The 20,128-nt window shown below is 38.4% G+C and overlaps 1 protein-coding gene across 2 annotated transcripts in view; it reads right to left on the reverse strand.

Annotated features, from left to right (window-relative positions):
* Nucleotides 1–5,724: 5,724 nt before the first annotated feature.
* LOC131591518 (lysine-specific demethylase RSBN1L-like) overlaps nucleotides 5,725–20,128 on the reverse strand; it is a 41,388-nt gene continuing 26,984 nt past the window's right edge. For both annotated transcript variants that reach the window (XM_058862312.1, XM_058862311.1), the window contains 5 exons: nucleotides 14,205–14,342; nucleotides 13,861–14,003; nucleotides 12,118–12,285; nucleotides 7,335–7,443; nucleotides 5,725–7,252 (listed from right to left, as the gene is read on the reverse strand). In XM_058862312.1, the coding sequence (XP_058718295.1) occupies nucleotides 6,599–7,252; nucleotides 7,335–7,443; nucleotides 12,118–12,285; nucleotides 13,861–14,003; nucleotides 14,205–14,342 (1,212 nt within the window). In that variant the 3' untranslated portion in view covers nucleotides 5,725–6,598. The remainder of the gene's footprint in view (nucleotides 7,253–7,334; nucleotides 7,444–12,117; nucleotides 12,286–13,860; nucleotides 14,004–14,204; nucleotides 14,343–20,128) is intronic.

A 20,128-nucleotide genomic window follows, 5' to 3' on the forward strand; every position in this document is an offset into this window, starting at 1 on the left:
CCTCATACATTTTCCTAAATTTACCAACTGCCCAATTGATCTTCAGTAACAGGATAAAATGGGAGAAAAGGAAATTTGATGAAGGTGACAGGGAAAAGGAGAGCTCCACGCTGAGATGGCTCACACTGATTTGTGATAAAAAATCACAAGGATGTTAGCTCTTTGTGGCAGCTGATGGGGGACAAAGGAGAGAATTTGGCCTTCAGAAGCTTTGTTTTAAACTGCAATTCAAAAGCTTGTTGAAATCAACTGGAAGTATTTCTCTGTACTGATGATATATATTGGACATGGAGAGATAGATTTCACATGATTTCTCTCCATCATGTATCGAAGTTTGAACACTTCAGCATGCATTGCAGGCAAGTATTTCCTTTTGTCAGATTTCAGAAAAAATGCATGTGTGTGAAAGGTCATGAAATTTTTCAATTGCCAATGCATACTGGTTTTTGTGATTTGTCACCATTTTAGAACAGTATCCAGTTTTGTGTTCTTTTTATATGTGAAAAATGCAGTTATGTGACATGTACATCCTCACCTATAATGAAGTTTAACCTGAATGCTCTGAGAACATGTGCAGACACACAAAATGCACTGCCAGGCACAGAGGGCAATATTAAAGCCTGAACTAGCACAGGACAGGGGTACACAGTCATTTGAGAGATTTATTATCAGTATTATTTTCTGACACATCTTCATCATAGTACAGAAGCAAAATGTTTGTCTAACCTCATGAAAATTTTCACAATTCCACAGTGTAAAAGTTGGGTGACACAAAGTGGAATTGAAAACTATGAGACTCCCAAACCCACAGAATTTTAACATCAGGTGTTCCATATTTTGACATCAATATAATTCTGGGAAAAAATAACATGTTTTTCAGTAATAAAGCTCCTGAATAATTGTATCCTCAGAAATAAGTTGTTTGAATTGGCATGGAAAACTTAGCACTATCATGTAACACATCATGCTTTTTAATTAGCATTGCAATAAAAATAACCATGCTGAGTTGTGAAAAGAACATTTGCACCTCTGCACTGTAACTTGACTGTTTTTTAAGGTTTTGAGGGAGTTCATCTCCCATATGAGCCTTGTAGACATGAATGGGCCTGGCATCAACTTGCTGCTGAAAAGCATCAGGCTTTGGGAACTAAGGCAACTCAAGGAATCTCTGCAGATGGACCACTAGAGTACTGTTCAATATAAATTCTGCATTTTCTTCTTGGACTTGTACTGAAGCAGGATAAAGAACAGGAAAATCTGCAACTCAGTGACATCACTCCCTCTGATCTGCCTTTCCTAACAAAACCAACATCCCAAGCAGACAAATATAAGAGAAGTCTCCCTACAGTCAGAACAACAGCATAAGAGCAAGAAACAGGAAAGCAATGAGAATGTAAGCTTAGTTCATCCACCTTAATTTTTATCTCAGTGTTCCTTCTCAAGTTCATGAAAAAATCACCACAAAGATGTTTTTAGTTTAAAAATTCCATTTCTGTGATTAACTAAAACTCTCAGTTGCTTCAGATCACATTGGCAAGTACCGGAGTGTTACTCTTGCATGCTAAGGATAATGATTTAGTAGCCTTGACTTAGGTTACCACTCTCCCACACACAGGTCTAAATCTCACAATTTTCATCTCCAGACACCAGGAACCGCTTTTCTCTGCTAACAGCCCCACTTTGTCTCAACACAACCAGATAAAAAAGCTCCCATAAAAAGCACAGTCCTTAGAACACAGGCCTGAGCTGCAGCCAACATGGCACCGTCATTCCAGGCGATGGCAAATTAAATGATAAAATATAGTATCAAAATAGCTATTGAAAAATCAAACTTGATAGAATAGAAGTTTAAACTGTGGTTTTAATCAATGCTTGTATCAGATAACTGTACACCAAATATTAAAGGACTATTTAGGACTAACGCCCTCATCAGTAGGCTCATCTATCAGCATGACCAGAACAAGAGAAGATCAATGTTTAGCTGGCACTCAAGTACAGCACGGCTTCAAAGCAGAGATCATATCAGCATCAAAGCACAGAGAAAAACAGTGGTTAGAATATAATACACTAAATTTGCAATGTCAGTATCCCTGATGATTCTAACAGAAACAGCAACCTAAATATTGTGAAGTTAATCACTGCTTCTGAACAGAACACAAAATCACTTTTTTTAAGGAAAATTAAATGAGTGACTGATGGGAATAAGTTCCCCAAATATTCCCACATATGCTGCAAATTCAGTGGGATCTGCACAAAAGATCAGTAACTTCTATACAATTTTAAAGTGCATTTTATCTGTTTATGAAAGTAATAAAATATCAGCTGAACACAGTGAATCATAATCAAATCAAACATTCTTGACAGTCATTCACAGCAAAGCACAAAGCAGTGAAAATTTGTCCTTCCCATTTCCAGCTTGGATACATCCTGGTAAGGTACAGGCACTGCCTAAACACAAGGCTCTCTACATACCTGACCACTACAAGAAAATAAATAAAACGACACTGGAGAAGCTTGAGGAGCTCTTTGATCTCTTGATCAGAATCAGTACAGCTTTCAGCCTAGCAGGGTCACGTGGCAGTGTACTATCTTACAACAGTTCATTCTGCCAATGAACAAGGAAAAATCATGGATTTATTTTGGTCAAGTCAGCATCTTATCCACATGCAGATATTAGAAAACAGTCATTTTGACAAATGAACACCAGTCTTGTGTTTCTTGGAAGACTTACTCAATTTTCCAAATCTGTAATATTTGGGTCTCTTTCACAGTACTCTATTATTTCAGATTTCCATTTCCTACATCTTTTGCAATTCCAACTTATTTACTGTGCACATGTATATCCACTTAAAAATCAACTTTATTTATCGCCAAGGAATTATTTCACACATGAAGAATTAAATCACCCTCTAAAATAATACTTTATTTCTAATACTAGATAGAATTAATATTTCAGTTAAAGTAGTAATGAAATATTCACTATAGTAACAAGGAAGGGAAAATCTGCATGCCAGCAGTACCTGTAATGAAAATGTTCTTTCAGAGTCAATTTTCAGGTATTTGGAGGGCTGGGGGTGACACAACACTGAATAACACTTGTATGTAACACATGAAGTCAGTCGCCAGTGAAATGCAAAAGATTCAGTAATATTAAAAGAAAAGTAGCTACTCCCTTGAAAGCTTTTTTAGCAACTGTAACAATGCAATTCTTTGCTACCCAAAAATATGTATCAGAATCTAGGAAAACATCTAATTTTCTGCACATCATGTTATTATCTGGAACACCACTGCATGTGCAGGGAGATAGGAACAGCACCAATGGCCTGGGGCAGCTCTCTCCAATCTGCACAAGAACAAGGGCCAAGAGAGACAACGAAAACATTGGAGATTTCAGCCAAAATAACAAAGATTTATGTATCACCAAAATCCAGAGAAAGGGGAAAAGTAATAAGCAAGGACTAATTTCAGTACAGCAGAACACATGAAAGATTTATTGCTGAAGCAGAAGTCTGAAGATGAAGTTGTATGCAGCAGGAATAAAGGCTATAGCACAGGACTGAAGCAAAGCCTTTGCTAGATTAATGAACAATTTGGGAGGTGAAATTCTCAGAAAAAGTACTCCCCTCTCAAAGGACAACCTCATTAAAATGAACATTACCACAGGGAGAGGACAACACTTCTTTTAAGTATCTTCCTTAAAAAGAAAGTAAAAAGTAAACAGTAATGCAACCAGTCAGCCCAGACTACAGAAAATGTAAAATAGAAAGGGAGATCTGGTAGCCATTGATAATCCCAATATGGTTCAAATTATGTCTGCAAGGAATTCTGCCTAAAGTGAGAATGTAGACTGTCTCAAAAAAGCAAAAGACAAAAACTGCAAAAAAACTGCCACTTCAAAAAATCTCTTAAAATTCTGAAAGCAGTAAGAAAAAATGAGTTGAAGATGTGGCACCTCAGAAGCAAACTCTCAGGACTAAGATACCTGAGCAGAAGTTCAAGACCACATCAGCCAAGACCACTGAGCAGGTCTCCAAAAGAAAACAAAGTTCTACTAATAAGTGTAAAGTTGTATTTGCTAATCCATTTTCAATGATTTATTATTTCTGTCTGGACAGGGCCTATGCTGAAGAAAGTTGGCAACTGTCCTGGGGGATGTATGTCCACACTGCACTAAAATCTAACAGGTTACCAAAAATTACTTGAACCCGAATGAATGGTCGGCACATGCATGATCAGCACACTGGTAAAATTGCTATTCTGAGTCAACTAAATAGTTTTGGGAGTTAGTTTTGTGTTTTATATTAAAGAGCAGTATCTGGCAAGGTTGATTTTGCTAAAGGTGGAGCCCTCATGTATCCCACCTGCAGAGCTGTGTGCTTGGTGCAAACTACAACCTGCAGCTCTGCTCTGTTGCTGTTGTCCCATGGGCAGCAGAGAGAACAGGAATGAAAGGCCAAGTATATGGATGCTCATGAAACCAGATTACAGGTGGAAGCATTATTTCCAGAACACAATAAAGGGAGCTGAGACCACATTCCTGCTAGAAGGAAGGATCAAATTCTTACATGAACAAATTAATTTTTTCAGATCAGAATCTGCTAGAGCAATAACTTACCACATCACACATGAACCATTTGCTCATAGCAAAGGGGAAAGCAAGATCCCTGAGGCTGAAAAACTGGTAGTAATCTCTTAGCCAGCATAAAAGAAAACAGTAGTAAGACTTAAGGACATATTAGCCACATCCAAGAGACTCACATTTCTATTGCTTCTCTAATACATAATTATGGCTATGTAGGAGAAATGTTTAGCAATTCAAATACTGATTTAATTAATAATTCCTTGACAGACCTATTTTGGATTAAACCAATCAGGGCACTCATCTAATAAATAGCTGATTTCAGTGCCACCTGTGAGTATGCAGTAACATTTTAAATTTTAACAACCTGTAATGAAAAAAACATTTACAACAGAAGGACCTCAGGTAGTTGAACTGGACATTGCCTGAAAATCACATTGTTCTATTGCTACAAATGAAGCCAAAGTGACCACTAAGTGCATCAAAGTTTATGAACTGTGTACTTAAGGATGTAAAACTTTCAAAAATGTTATACAGAAAAATCCTAACAAAAATCAGGGATACGGAGGGCTTTGGAAATAATAGGCCTTGGATCTGAAGTTTTACATATTTAGCTGAAGGACAGGCTGTAGGGCAGTTTACTGCTGTGTGCAGCTACCCGAGAGAGATGTATCATTCGGCTGTGTTTGAACTACAAAGGAGTACACTACACAGCGAATAAATAAGTTAAATGACAGTTACCATATCAGCCTTGAAATTCTCTTCCCTCAGAACACAAAAGAATCCAAGTGTTCCATAGATGAGGAAAGAGAACAGTGAACTTGGACACTGCTGTTATTTTCTTAATGAAACACCTCTTGCTTCCCAACTGTGACTCATGAGGAACCTTCCAACTGCGCATACTGGCAAGCCTCTTTATTGCCTGGCACTATCAGCACAGGGAGCAATTCAAATCCAGGTATGTCTCTCAATTACAGGTCACTGCCAAAGCTGAGGCCTTTTTAGCTTGGTAAGTAACCACTTAAGTATTCTTTTATTTGTAGTCAGGTAACAGATTTGAGGGAGTGGTTGCTTTTTTGGCTTTTTTTGTGGGTTTGTTGTTTTTTTTTGGTTGGTTGTTTTTTTTGTTGTTTTTTTTTAAGTGAAATGGAACTGTGTGAACTGGGCCCTGAGCAGGGCCAAGAGGCAAAGCCCAGAAAGGAGTTTGCTCCCTTGCACCAGCTCATCTAGAGAGATGCAGGCAGGTACTGATAGCGCTCCTGGAGCCCACTGCATGTCTGTCCAACTGCCCTCCAAACAGACAGTGCGTCTCCCTGTTCCACATGAATATCTGACAGCAGGAGTTTGGGGAGTGCCTGGAACAAACACCCGTAAGGAATCATGTGAAGGGAGAACTGATTCTGCCTTCTGATTAATCTGCATTTACAAAGATGTCTCAACTCTACCTCAGTTTGCTACAGATCTTCACCCTCAAGGCATAAGGGCATCCTATGCATTAGTGGCAGGTAGAACATAACCACTAAGAGAGGCAGTTGAACTGAATTATTTTTTGCAGACCCAAAAATAAAACCAATCTGTTATTATGAACCTTTATTAAGCGGCTCACATTTCAGTATAAATCACACTAAAAAGATTCTTAAAAAAGATATTTACACTACAGTGCTGACACATTTAAAATGAAAAAATTGGTATAAATAAGCTCTATGGAAAAGCCTGGAATTGTCAAAAAGAATTCTGGCTCATCTTACAAAAAATATATATGTTAAATGTCAGCTCTACTCTAAAACCTACAACTCAAAATTATTTAAAGACTTCTTTATGTTAAACCTGCAGTGTTTACAGTGCATCTGGCCCTAAGTGCTTTGATACTTCACAGTTATGGACAGGCACTGAGGAATGTTACAAAGCTACATAACTATTTTCTGTAACAGATGCGAAGACAAGTCACAAACTTGCCTCACAATTTATGATCTTTACATCGTTAAGTTTAAAAAGGGATTTAAAACCATATATACAAATTTAGCACAAAAAATCATCCTCTCTTTGTCCATGCAATTTTGGATATGATGAGCTAGGTTGTCTTGTATCATCTGGATGTACGTGACCTCCAGAGCACAACTTGCCTTGTAAGTCCTTGTTGCCAGGTTCAAATTTAGAATCCATTTCCAACTTTAGTGATGTCAACTCAGTGTGATCCAGCCTAGCCTGAACATTCTGTCCCCTGACGTCATTAGGTGTCACTGTCTTTTCAGCAATATCAACATTCATGGGCTCTTCTTTTACTCGGAGAGACGCAAGAGGTTCATGTTTTATCGGCAAAAATTCCTGCTGCAGGTACTTGGTCTGCAGAGCATCTGGAAATTTGGTGTCTTCAGAGGTATCCTTGCTCATGGTACAAATTCTGTCAGTCTGAAGTCCAACAACCGAAGACTTGGGGTCTGCAGAGGTCTCTGCTTCAACAGTACTTGTGTTTTGAGAGAGTTCTTCCTCTGAATGATAGAGCTTGAGCCGGATGTGCCAAGCCAAACTACACACAGCTGAAACTGTTTTGAACTGGTGCACAACATTCCTCGGGATGAAATAAATGTCATTATCGAATAACTGGATTCTGGCATATCGAATGCCTTCCCTTCGCAGCTGATTAAGTTTTGCATCATCAACCCACTGGACACACTGTAGAGAAAAGGTGGGGGAAAGGTGAAAACTCTGCCTTAGTACTCAGAGGACACTGATCATCAGTTCTTAGTGTGCTCACCTGTGAGAGTGGAGGCTCATGCAAATCTAACTGCATTCGCTGAACTACCTCCAAGAAGTCCTCAGCATGAAAACAAATTACATCTTTGGTTATACGAGGCTGCTCAGACCTACAGAAGAGTAAGACGTGCACAGTCAGAGGCTGAAACTACCATGCTAAAGAAACAAACAAAAAGTCTGCTAGCAAGGAAAAAGTGAAGTTTTTAACTGAAAAAACCTCAACAAATCTACTATATTTAAGAAGAAAAGTTGATCAAAACAGTTAATTCTAAAACACCTCATTAAACTGGTTAAACAAATTAACTACAATTTCTTTATTAGTGGAAGTAAAGGCAGCAATAAAAGGCCAACTAACCATACTATCTTTCATTTCTATAGTTAACTGGCCTCTTAGCTGCCTAGATGCTGAAAGACAGCTGTCCCAGACACTGGGCTTACTCTGTCAGCACTCAAACTTGATGCACCCATCAGGTACCTGAGCACGCAGCAGCCTGACTGGGAGCACTACAGCACTGCTCAGCATCTCAGCCTCAAACACCTTGCTCAGAGTTAGGAGTAAAAGCTGAACCTACATTAAGCTACCACAATGCCAATAATCAGCTAATACTAGCATCCTCCACAAAACATTCCTTAAAAATACATCCCTATTTATGCTCACTAGAGAACTACACAAGAGCAAACTCTGAATTAGGCTTTGTCTCCATATTCAAATGGTTAGGAGAAACATTTCTAGTTCCAAAGCATCTCTCTCAAAGAAATGCACACCATTTATACAGTTCTTCCGGAGAAATTATCTAGAACGAGCTCACAAAAGGAAAAAGCAGCTACAATCCTTGTAACTTTCTGATCTAAAGGCCAAACTCTGTTCCTCATTGAAAACATGTAAAAAATAGCTGCACATACTTGCTTTTGAGGGATGTTTGCATTTTAAAAGGACTTTTTTTTCTTTAAACGTGATGATATGAAGATTTCATTCATAAGGGATAAAGCTCACATTGAAGTGGTTTTGCAAGGACAGTTTCTCAGCCAGAAAGAACCTGTTTAAAGATTTCTTTCCTTCCTCCTCTGGGGTCCCCGGGGCTCCTCCTCAGCCCACACTGGGCACAGGCTGCGTGTCCAGGCGCTGCCCATCGGGAGCAGGGAGCGGAAGCAGGGATCAGAACCGTGATCCAGGGCTGTCTGCCTGCCTCTGCCAGCCCTCCCTACATCCCTCACTCCACTTCCACCCCTCCAAAAACGGGGTACAAATCAGACATGGGGAGCCTGGGGAGCAGCTGATGCAGCAGAGCTGAAACATTTCAGAATCTAATAGATGTTCAAGAGCTCTTTTTTAAAAGCAAGATTATCACCTATTTTTATATAAAGATCTATATATATATGTCCTGTTATTACTGTTCTAGGAAGCAGGCAAAGATGTACAGTTCATTCAGGCTTTTTAAACATAGGAGACATTTATTTTATTTAGGTCATGACCTCAAAGCAAAAAATAACCAGTCTGAGGCTATTTTCAGGAGAAAAAAAAAAACCCAGATCAACTACCAAAAATATGATAGGGAGAATTTTCAGACCACGTATTTTACTTTCAGTTTTGCAAAGATTAAAATCTGTCTGTATTTTGATCTATATATTCCCAAAGCAGACTTAAACACTGAAAGAGAAAAGCTTCAGAAACACTTCATCAGTGGAATTATTACCTATATTAATCTACCTTTTATAATGCAGGTGGGGTTTTTTTTGAAAATATGAATTTGCATTTGGAGTCCCAAATTTGTAAATGAAGTTCAGACTTAAAATCAATTGAGAGAATATTTCACACACTTAGAGAACTTAAATCCAAATGAATGTACTTTCCCAGCAGTGCCTATTCTGGTTTATGCACTGTCATTCCTATTGTCAACCCATATAAATCCAAAAGGATGGACCACCAGCTCTGTGCTGCAATTTTGTCACAGAACACAACATTCCGTTTGCAAACAACTGAGAAAAAATACCATCAGATAATTTTAAATTCTGTATTTGCAGATTTTATCTTTAGCACAACTTTGAGATAATATTTTGCAAAACCTTTAATTTAGGTATCATGTACCTACCCCCAAGCAAAACTGTAGCACAGAAGTTCAGTTAATGTCCAAAATGACATTAAATGAAAACAAAACGTAAGATAACTTCAGCAAAACCTATTTAAGACTCTACTAGAGAACTGCTAGAACTGGTTTTGGCAGTATTTTTTCCCTTTAAGCTCATTCTTCAAAAGGATTGGATTCCTGCTGCCGTAACTTTTCAAAACAGATCCAAAACTAGAGGTTTTACCATCAATATTTCTGGCCTAATGCGTAAAGACTGGCAATATATAACAAATTCCTATGATGATACAGAAAAGCACAACTTCAGTCTCTAGAACACAAACATGAAAGCTGTTTGCTGAAGCAGAGCTTTCATTTTGCCAACAACAATGCTAAGAATTGCCTTTTGCTGTCCTTGTAAAAACCCACCCAAGCTTCCCACATAAAAATCTTAAATTTCCATAATTTAAAATTTCACTGGCACTTCCTAAGTTCTAAAGCACACTTGGTATCACATATGGAAATGGCTCTAAGTAATCAGCATGATAACACCTGCATTTATCAGATTTTAGTTCAATCCTTAAGACGTTTGCTAGCAGTATGTAAATTGTAAATATTCAAAGCAATAAAAATAAGATCATAATACAGTAATTTTACAAAATACCTCAAATCAAGATCCTGTAACACTTGGGAAAAGAAAAATCTTTGTTTTCTTTTTCAAAATACTATACTTAGCTTCCATGTCTGCCCTCTAGCACCACGACATGCTTTTTGCTTTCCAAGAGTTCTGTTCCTGTCTGTTCTGAAAGACACCATTTATCCCACCTAGCATTGATATTCATCCCTATCAACTAGAAAATAAATCCTACTTTCTTTAAATCTACAACAACTTGTAAAGTTTCTTTTGCACACTCAATCCATTTTTATGGATTTAGTTCAGGCAGGCCAGGAATTGTTTTATTTTCTCCTCACAGAAAGCATTATTTTTATATATATTATCTCATCCTTAGAACATGTGCATTTTTACTGCCATAGTGCCTTAATCACCCCAGAATATCTCCAGCTTCTCAGGTCTGTTCAACTACTCCAGCAGATAAAAGAAACAAAACAAAAATGAACAAAAACAAAAACTAGATTTTTCAAAACTTCCATTCATGTTGCCTCCCTGAAAATAAATCCATCCACAAACTGCAAATTATGGCAAAACTAATATCTAAAATAATTTTAATGTGCTACCTGAATCAATGATGCTTCATTATCATAAGCTGTAATTAATTCTCATTATGTAAGTACACTGAAGTGGCTTTTCAAAAATACACGAAAGGGGAAAGGCAAAGCACGAATTATAATTTAGGCCAAATCAAGCATGAAATATGTAACTTTTATTGTGTTGCTTGTGTTGTATAATTTACTCCTCTCCATACATGAATAACAATTTTTTTATTTTGAATTAAAAGATACATTTTCAGTCTTTACACTGAAATGAAATGCTGATATTTTTTCTTTTATTTCCCAAACTGAAGGACTTGCAAGTATGCTATAAAGCTATAGGATGAGAATGGAAAGTTCCCAGACACACAAATTACTATCAATTCAACTTCTTAATCTGCACAAACATCCAAGTTCGGGGAGCAGGGTTCTGTTTGGTTTCTTTACTTCCTTGACAAGTCCCTCTCTCAAATGTGCAAAGTGTAATTTAAAATACTTAGATCTGCACAGTTAGCTCAGCTTTTGCCCTGCTACTAGTGCTCAGTCTTAATTCACCACACAACAGTCAGAGCAAGCAGGTAGTCGAAGGCTCCCACTGTCATCAACCTGAAGAGGAAGGAAACTGAAAACCTCAGAGCCCAAGAGACAAATACATTATCATCTGAACAATCCAGTTCTTCCCCAATGACAATTATACTACTTTCTATGTCATTGAACTCATGCACTGAAACAAATTCACATCATGATGAATGTGAACAAATTCACATCACTTTACCCAAAGGGAATTCACTCTTCTAATTTCTAGACAGACACAAAGAGAAGAGTGTATTTAGAGCGTTTACATATGCAAAGGTAACCTCCAAAACTAAGGTCATTCTCCACAGTCTGAAGATGCTGGAAAATGCCTCTTATATCTGGACCAGGAAGCCCATATTGTTATGGGCTTTTTATTTGGTTAACATGTAAACAAGCTTCAAATGAGGCACATTTCATTTCCTGAATCTCACACAGGAATTCCAAAGACAGACACCAAAAAATATCACACAACTTCCAACACGATTCTTCCTAGGTGAGCTTCCGTAAATAAACCAGGGTTATAACAGCCGTGACTTGAGAAACAGAAGCATAAGAATTCTGATCATCTCCAGACAGCACAAAGAACTGCCAGAAGGTCTCCATGTGCAACTTTGCTGCACCAACATCTCACTCTTTATGCATCACTTTAAGCAAAATGAAGTGTGAGGTGTTTTTACATCTAACATGACCTCAGTAACAGCAACTCAATATAGCTATTGAACTGTCACTGCAAGGTACCTTTCTGGTTTCAACCACACAGCAAAGCCACATGCAATCTAAAGAGGGCAGACAAACATCTAATGCTCAGCCAGGACCTATGAAGTCTTCATTGAATCTTTAATCCTAGATTAATCTATTCTGTACTCCCTTCCAATTATAAATGGCAATTCAGGCAAACATTTTTCAGGCACCTAGGTGAAGCTGATCAACACCTACCACTCCCCACAGTGCACAGCTTTCAACACTCCCACAGCAGCTGTGGTCTGTCGTTCAAAACCTTGTCCTATGTGATCCGCATGGGCTCGGGTCCGGTCTTCAAATAGCATTTCACGGGGTTCACTGGTTCGAGGTAGGTACTGCAAGTTTTTTATTTCATTGGTAGTTCTGCATAAGAAAAACAGTAACAGCGATACAGAAATTTCTCTGAATTATCTATTTTCCAACATAGACAATAGGACTACTCATCTATGCAAAAAAATAAACTTTTTTTCCCTATTTTAAATGGATTTTCTTGTAATTCAGTTTGTGTCCATTCTCTCTGTTCATGTCACTGGGCACTGCTGCAATAAGTCCTTTCTACAGCCTTTTGTGAAGTTCTTAAACACATTGATATGATCCCCATTTCTCAAGTGTAAATCCCAGTTCTCCCAGGTCACCAGACACACTCCAATATAGCCATGTATGTCTTAGCCTGGTGAGACCAGAACAGGGCAGGATACTGCAGATGTGTCTCCCTGGTGATGAGCAGAGGGAACAATCCTCCTCCTCAATCTGCTGTGCTACTCATGCTTGAAATGGCAACTTTTCCAGGATGAAGATGAGATTGACCAGCCTGCAGGTCCCCAAGTTCTGCTTCTTACCCTTCTAAATGAATCCATTTAGAGGAAAGCAAAAGAATTTGCTTTCTTCCGGTCCTCAGGAGGCTTTGCCAATTGCCATGACCTTTCAAAGACAGTGGCCTTGCAATGATACTGGCCGGCTCTCACTGCACTTGTGGGATGTCACCCATCCCAGCAGGTCCCACAGGCTTGTGTCCGTCTAATCTGCATGTCTAGTAAGTTTCTTAATCTGATTTTCCTCCACTGAAGGCAAGCAGCCCTTGCTCCAGACACTCTTCCTGTCTCCAAGACAGAGCATTCCTGAAAGTAAATCTCACTAGAAAAGACAAGGGCAAAGAAAGCAGTATCTCAGCCTTTTCTGTGCCCTTTGTACCCAGGCCCTTTGCCCCATTCAGCAAATGACTTCCATTTTCCTAGTCTTTCTTCTACTGTCCAGATGCCTGTGGAAATCCCTGCTGCCCTTCACATTCCTTGCCAAATTCAACTCCAGATGGTCTTTGGCTTTAGTTGCATCCCCTTCATGGTTGGACAGTGTCTTTATACTCCTCCTGAGGCACCTACCCCAGCTTCCACTTCTCATATGCTCACTTTTTGTGTTCACATTTTGCAAAGAACTCCCATGACAATTCCTTATGACATACAATATTCAAGTTCTGCAGAGGCTGTCCCTACTCGTCACCTGGTTCTTATACGCAATACCACAGCAAAGCTTCAAGATTTCATTTAATGTTTGAGTTGTTACCTACCAGGTGAGCAAAAAGCCCTTGTCCCCAGAGGTCATAACATATCCACTCACATATAACAACAGGGGTATCAATTCCAGTCTCATGGCACATATCAGTAATTGCATGTGTGTACACATTTTCCTGAAATTTTCACCTTAAATTTCTACTAATGCTCCAAAAAGGACCAGCACCTTACTTGGCCAGACAGTAAAAATTAAATCAAAAAACTCCAGATTCTTACATAACAAAACAACAAAAAGGTAGTTTTGGAGATGAAGATTTACAGTAATTTATATTAACATATAATATCAAACAGTAAAAAGTTTGGGATAAAATGAATTTGTAAAGAAAAAAATGCTGACCAGACATTTACCAAGTAAAATAATTCAACTTACCTCTTCCTTTTGAAAGGTGACTTTGGCATGTCAGCCACAGGGATCATCTGTTCTCCTGGGCGTACCCACATAATGGGACCATCATCACTGTCTTTACGACTCTCTAATTTTAAGCTAGAAAGTGTTCCCCATGGCAGTGTACACTAATGGAAAATACAAGCCACAATTGTTAAGTGAGTTACTTTAAAAAACTTGTTAAAAGCAGCCTTTACCTATCCCAATGAAAGCATTTATTAGAACACTCAATTAACTAAACAAGTGTCACATACTCTCACTTTATTATTGTAACAGCACTACACAGCATGTTGTCCCCCTTCTCCCAGCCCATTCCCTTCTGTCCTTACTTTTAAGAAGGGTGATTCTTCCAACATATCAAGGAATTCAGGGAAGTAATCCCCCACTTCCTCATCAACTGCTCCAACCAGGCTGATCTGTCTCATTGGGCCAGCTCTATACGTACCATGAGAGTATGTTCTTTTTACCTACAAGTAGAATATGACAAGAGAAGTCATACCGAGTCCTCTACTGTGCAAAACTGACATTCAATGAGCACCCGTAATCCCTATGCTTATGCTTTCTGAGATAAAAATACTTTTTTTTAGCCCTTCAGTCTCCAGTGTATAAGATTATTATGAAGTCAATTACTACAAACTCAAAGACAGAAGATCTTATTAAACTTCCACGACAATTTGGTTTTTATTGTAACACCTGACGGTAAACTGGAGTAACTATTTATTGCCTTTCAAGAAGGTAACATTCCAAACCAGTAAATCTAAAAAAAAAAAAAAACCAAATAATTTAATTAATTAAAAAAAAAAAGTTAAAAATCAATGCATGTTATGCTCAGTAATTAGTCAGTAAGGATTCTTACCTGGATTACTCAAGTCTAGCTGAATTTCTACCTTTTTTTCTTGCAACGGGCAGAACTCTGAGTTACAAGTAATTTAACTCTAAACATTTCCTCTGCTACTCATCCTTTCCAGGACCGCCTCTTTGCAAGCACATTAACTGAAGCAAATTACAACAGTGAACACAAGGCTCAAAGAGTTTGTACAAAAAGCAAGACAATGATCGTCACTCCTTCATTTTTGCTGTGCTAGCACATCTTGTGCTCCCTTCAGACTTTAATGGCTGCAACATTCACCTCTCATGAGAAATCTTCTACTGTGAAATTTGAACAGAAACACATATTGTTTTAAGGTTTTTTCAATAATCTGATCTGTTGTGTTAGATCACCAAAATACTCAGGCATGAGACTGATGAGGATCATGTCCACTTTAAGCTTCTAATTTCCTATTTAAGAGGCTGAAAGACACAGTGACATTATGAGATGAAATACAAAGTGAACAGAGGAAAGAGAAGATGGATTACCACACACACCAAGTAAAGCTCCTGTATGGCCCCTGTAGACATTTTGCATCCAAAGCAAGAGAAGTATAAAAGTGCAAGGAAAACAGTTAATGAAATACTACTTAGCTATGGTCCTCACCCAAATGGACCATCAACATTTCTAGTAGTTATGGCAGTGGAGAATTAACAGCAGTTCCTGAAAATAAAACATGGAACAACACTGTGCCTTTCTGAGAAACCACTGTAACCAGCTCTTTCCAGAAATACAGAACTGAACACTTTTCTGATCATCCCAGTCATCTCTCATTCCTCCCAGCAAACACATTTATGGCTAAAGTAGGATTTCACAAGATGTCTTGGCTAATGTTACAGCAAGCCATCACAGACACACTGAAAAGAACAGTCCAGTAATATTCCCTTATTCCTCATATCCTTAATCATACATTCCTGCAGGGCTTTTTTTTTTTTTTTTTTGCAGAGACAGCTGGTGATTTCGTGATAAAATATCACAAAACATTCATTTCTGCTGAATCTGCATCAGCTCAGTCCTCAGTTATATCTGCACAGGCACAAAACATCAGGAGCTTGTGCAACTACAGCAATAAGCTAGGAAGAACCCTAAAACCACCTTCTGAAGCTACAGACACCCACAAACCTATGACATTTTATTAAAAAGCCTAACATGCAAAAGCATGTTTCTTCCACTGACATAAAGAGCTTAGTATTCCACCACTCCAGTCCAGGATACTGAGATGCTGTTTTCATCTAAATCCCTGATTAAAGAGGTTCTGCCTTTTTCCACACTTCCTTATGCTACCCACTACCACTCTCCCAACTAACAAGTGGTAAGAGAAAATGGCCTGAAGTTGTGCCAAAGGAGGTTTAGATTAGGTATTAAAAACATTTCTTCACCAGTTCTCAAGCACTGGAATAAGCTGCCCAGGGAAATGTTGACCATCTCTGGAGGCAATTAAAAGTCAGGTAGATGTGGAATTTAAGGACATGGTTTAGTGACAGATTTGACAAGACTGGGTTAACAGCTGGAGTCTTACAAAGGTCTTAAAGGTCTTTTTCATCCCAAATCATTTTATGATTCATATAGACTATTGTTATAAATTCACTCGAGAGAGTGTTTAAGTTTAATAAAGGGAAATTTTATTAATTATAGCAAGCAAGCAATAAGCAAAATTAAAAAAAAAATTAAAAGCGTCCCACGACCCGCGTCTTCGTCCGGACTCTGTGCACAGAATTTAAGGGGTCGACCGGTCTCCCTTTTGCTTATTGCTTGCTTGCTATAATTAATAAAATTTCCCTTTATTAAACTTAAACACTCTCTCGAGTGAATTTATAACAACTATGATAAACTGGTTGTCAAAGTACTCCAAGTGAAAACTCTAAAAATTCTCCTGAAAATACTAACTTAAAGCTTGGAAAAGCTGTGAAGCTTCCAGCTGGATCAACCCACCCATTTGGCTTATATACCACTATGTGTTGGTAATGAAACATAAAGCCAGCAAAGTATTTAGCTGCAGCATAATGCTTGCATTAAGAAGACTCAATTAAGAAATTTTGCATTTGTTCCCAAAAAAAAAGACCATGCCACTGTAAGTTAAAACTAAAAAATGAACTTTTTCAAGCATTGTTTAACCCCTTTCATCCCCAGCTCTCCCAGTCAACCACCCTTCCTTTGATCACAAGGCAGTAGAATTGCTTCTCAAGATTCATCTTAGCAGAAGAAATACCAAAAGGAATTCTTAAATAATATCAGTAAGAAACAATGAGTGGTTTCTTGTGGGACCATACTCAGAATCACATCATTGCAAATACAGAATGAAATGTTTGAGTGATTATGAACTCTGTAGTGGCTTAACCTCAGGAAGCAGATACTCATCTTACACCCCCTGCTCACTCACCTCCCACAATGGTGAGACGTGGGAGAGAACAGGAAAAGCAAAGAAATGTATGGGTCCAGATAAACACAGTTTATTCAGAGAAGAGGAAAATGAGGAAGAAAAACCACCAAGTGGTGTTTTCCACCACTCACCAACTCCCACAAGCAGACTGATGCCCAGCAGTCCCAAGTAATAGGCACCTTCCAGCCAACCCATCAGCCCCCTCAAGAATTTTGCTGAGCAGCATTTTATACAGCACAGAATATCCGTGCAGTCAGTTGGGACCAGATGTCTCAACCATGTCCCCTCCCACCTTCTTGCCCACCCCAGCCTACTCTCCATGGGGGTCCCTGGAAGCCTTGACACTATGCCAGCCATGCTCTGCAACAGCCAAAACACAAGTGTGTTACCAACAGTTTTAGTCACAAACCCAAAATACAGTCCACGAAGAAAATTAATACATGTAGACCCAGTATAAACAGGAAATTAATTTATGGTGGTGATCAAAGGGGAAGATTTGCTCTCTCTTTTCCCTTCTTTCCTGACAGCATTAGGTCCTCTGAGGATAGACAGGGAACAAGCCTAGGGAACTGATCTGAATTTAATCCAGGAATTACCTAGAAAAAAAAATAAATCTCTATTTCAGAAATAAATAAATAAATAAATAGGCCATAAATACTAATGCCTGGCCAGAAAGATGAAGCAGCTGTGGGCAAGCAAAAGCAACTCCTGCCTCATCTCTTCCATGAGCTAGGTTGTAGCATCCTAAACTCTAGTCTTAGAGAAGAGGTTAATGCTTGAACTGCATTACCTTAGATTGGGCTAAAGACTTAGACAAGCATGTATGAAAAGGTACGGTCATTCTTAGTGAGGAGCTAATTTTCACTCACTCCCAATTTAGACTGCCACTAAGCAATAGTGTGAAAACACCAAAACCTCCCATTAATGTTTGACCAATAACAAACACAAAATTAATCCTAATAAAGACAACAATCAAATAAATATAACCTATGGCATATTAGATAACAGAAACATTTTCCCTTCTTTTTAGTGTCAGTATCCTTTGCCTGGTTTGTTTATAGGAAAATAAATAGATTCCTCTGTATTTCCAAACTCACAAAAATATTAATGTACTAGAACCAGTACTTAGCAAATTTTATATTAAATTATGCACTGACCACTAATGAAGTACTTTATATATGAAGTATAATATATATACATACACACCTTCTATAAAATAACCTTCCCAAATGTTATTTCACAGCTTACAGTGTGACTAAGTTTTCAGAATTTTGCAGACTTGCTCTAAACTGGAACGATTTAAATCCATAATAAAAGGAGAAATCAAGGACATGCTGTTCTTCTAGCATGTGGTTAAGAATGAATACACAGAAATCACAAAGTACATGCAGTATAATACCATGGACAGGTAAAAGAGAAACACATAAAATAATAAATATGACATCCTAACTTCTTTCTTCTCATGTAGCTTACACTTGAAGTATGTCACCTAAAAACACACAAAAGGAGACTCTGTCATTCTCCTGCATCACAGTAATGAAAAATTATGACAGTAAAACCACCACTGAATCCACCTTTAGTAACACTTGAAAATTATCTGCTTCTGTGACTCGCATGGCCTCAACTGATTTTTTAATGCAATTGCAAATGTTTTGACAGAAATGTCTGGGTGTCTGACAAGAATCTGAAGACTAAATGCAAAAATACATACATATATATAAATACCAAAAATATATTTGAGCATTATCATCCTACATATGGAAACGTTTTAGACACTACATGTTAAAGATTTTGTGTTCGAATAAGTTACAAAGTGGAACGAACAATGCACAGAAACCAAGCATTTCAAGAGAGGAATTTAAAAAATGTAAACTGAGGCAAGTAATTCCTATTTTTAATACAGTAGGGTGTGGGTTGTTGTGGGGTTTAGGTGGAGGAGGTTCTTTTCTTAACTGAAACTTTATAATTTTCCTGCTAGAATTTCAAGGTTTAAATTTACTTCAATTTTTTACCTTTAAAACCAAGAAAGTCTGGAAAAACAGTCCTCAGAGAAAAAAACATAACCAACACAAAAACAAAATTAAGCTCTGTGTGCAGAACCTGAAAAAGTGAGGACAACCCCTCACACAAAGTCAGACCACAAACAAACTATCATTACTATCACAGGTCTTCCCCTGAAATACTTATTCATTAATATTCGACTATTCAGTGTCTGTCACAGCTAACATGACAACACAAATTTATTCCAGACTGAGAACAAAAGCAAGAAAAATTATTTCTTTGAAAATGCAATTGCCTGTTGTTATGGAATGGGGCTGATTGTGTAGACCTGTGGTCATCCTTGAACTACCTCTGACACATTCAAACAATGTAATTTGACAACTCAGTAATAAAACCAATCCCTCAAGAGTAGTTAGGTAGTTCTGCTGGATTAATGGAACAAAATGAACTCACCAGTTCAAGAAGCACCACATCTTGGCACAAGAACATGCAACTGGGAAGAAATAAGGAATGAGGACATTTTCTTTTAGCAGCAGCAGGTGCCAGATTGGCTCTGACCATTTGTTTAATTGCAAACTGTACAGCTAGAGTGACTTTTCCTAAAGTTCCTAAACAGGTTGAATGATGTGCATCCTCTCACACCTATAGCGCAAAGGCAGAAAGGTAAAACAAGACAAAGCTTTAATAAATCAATGAGAACTCCAAGTTCTGGGGGGAAGCTGACAGCAACGGAAGGAAGGGATGCCATCCAGAGGCTTCAAAGATGGGCCTTGTGAACCTCAAAGTTCAACAATGCCAAGTGCAAGGTCCTGCATGTGGGTTGGGGCAATCCCAAGCACAAATACAGCACAGAGAATCAACCAAGAGTAGCTCTGGGGAGAAAGACTGGGGAGGTGCTGCTAGATGAGAGGCTGGACATGACCAGCGATGTGCAGTTGCAGCCGAGAAAGCCAAAGGTATCCTGGGCTGCACCAAAAGGAATGTGGGCAGCAGGGAAAGAGAGG

Source organism: Poecile atricapillus, chromosome W (genome assembly GCF_030490865.1).
Source record: "Poecile atricapillus isolate bPoeAtr1 chromosome W, bPoeAtr1.hap1, whole genome shotgun sequence".
Classification (NCBI taxonomy): Eukaryota; Metazoa; Chordata; class Aves; order Passeriformes; family Paridae; genus Poecile; species Poecile atricapillus.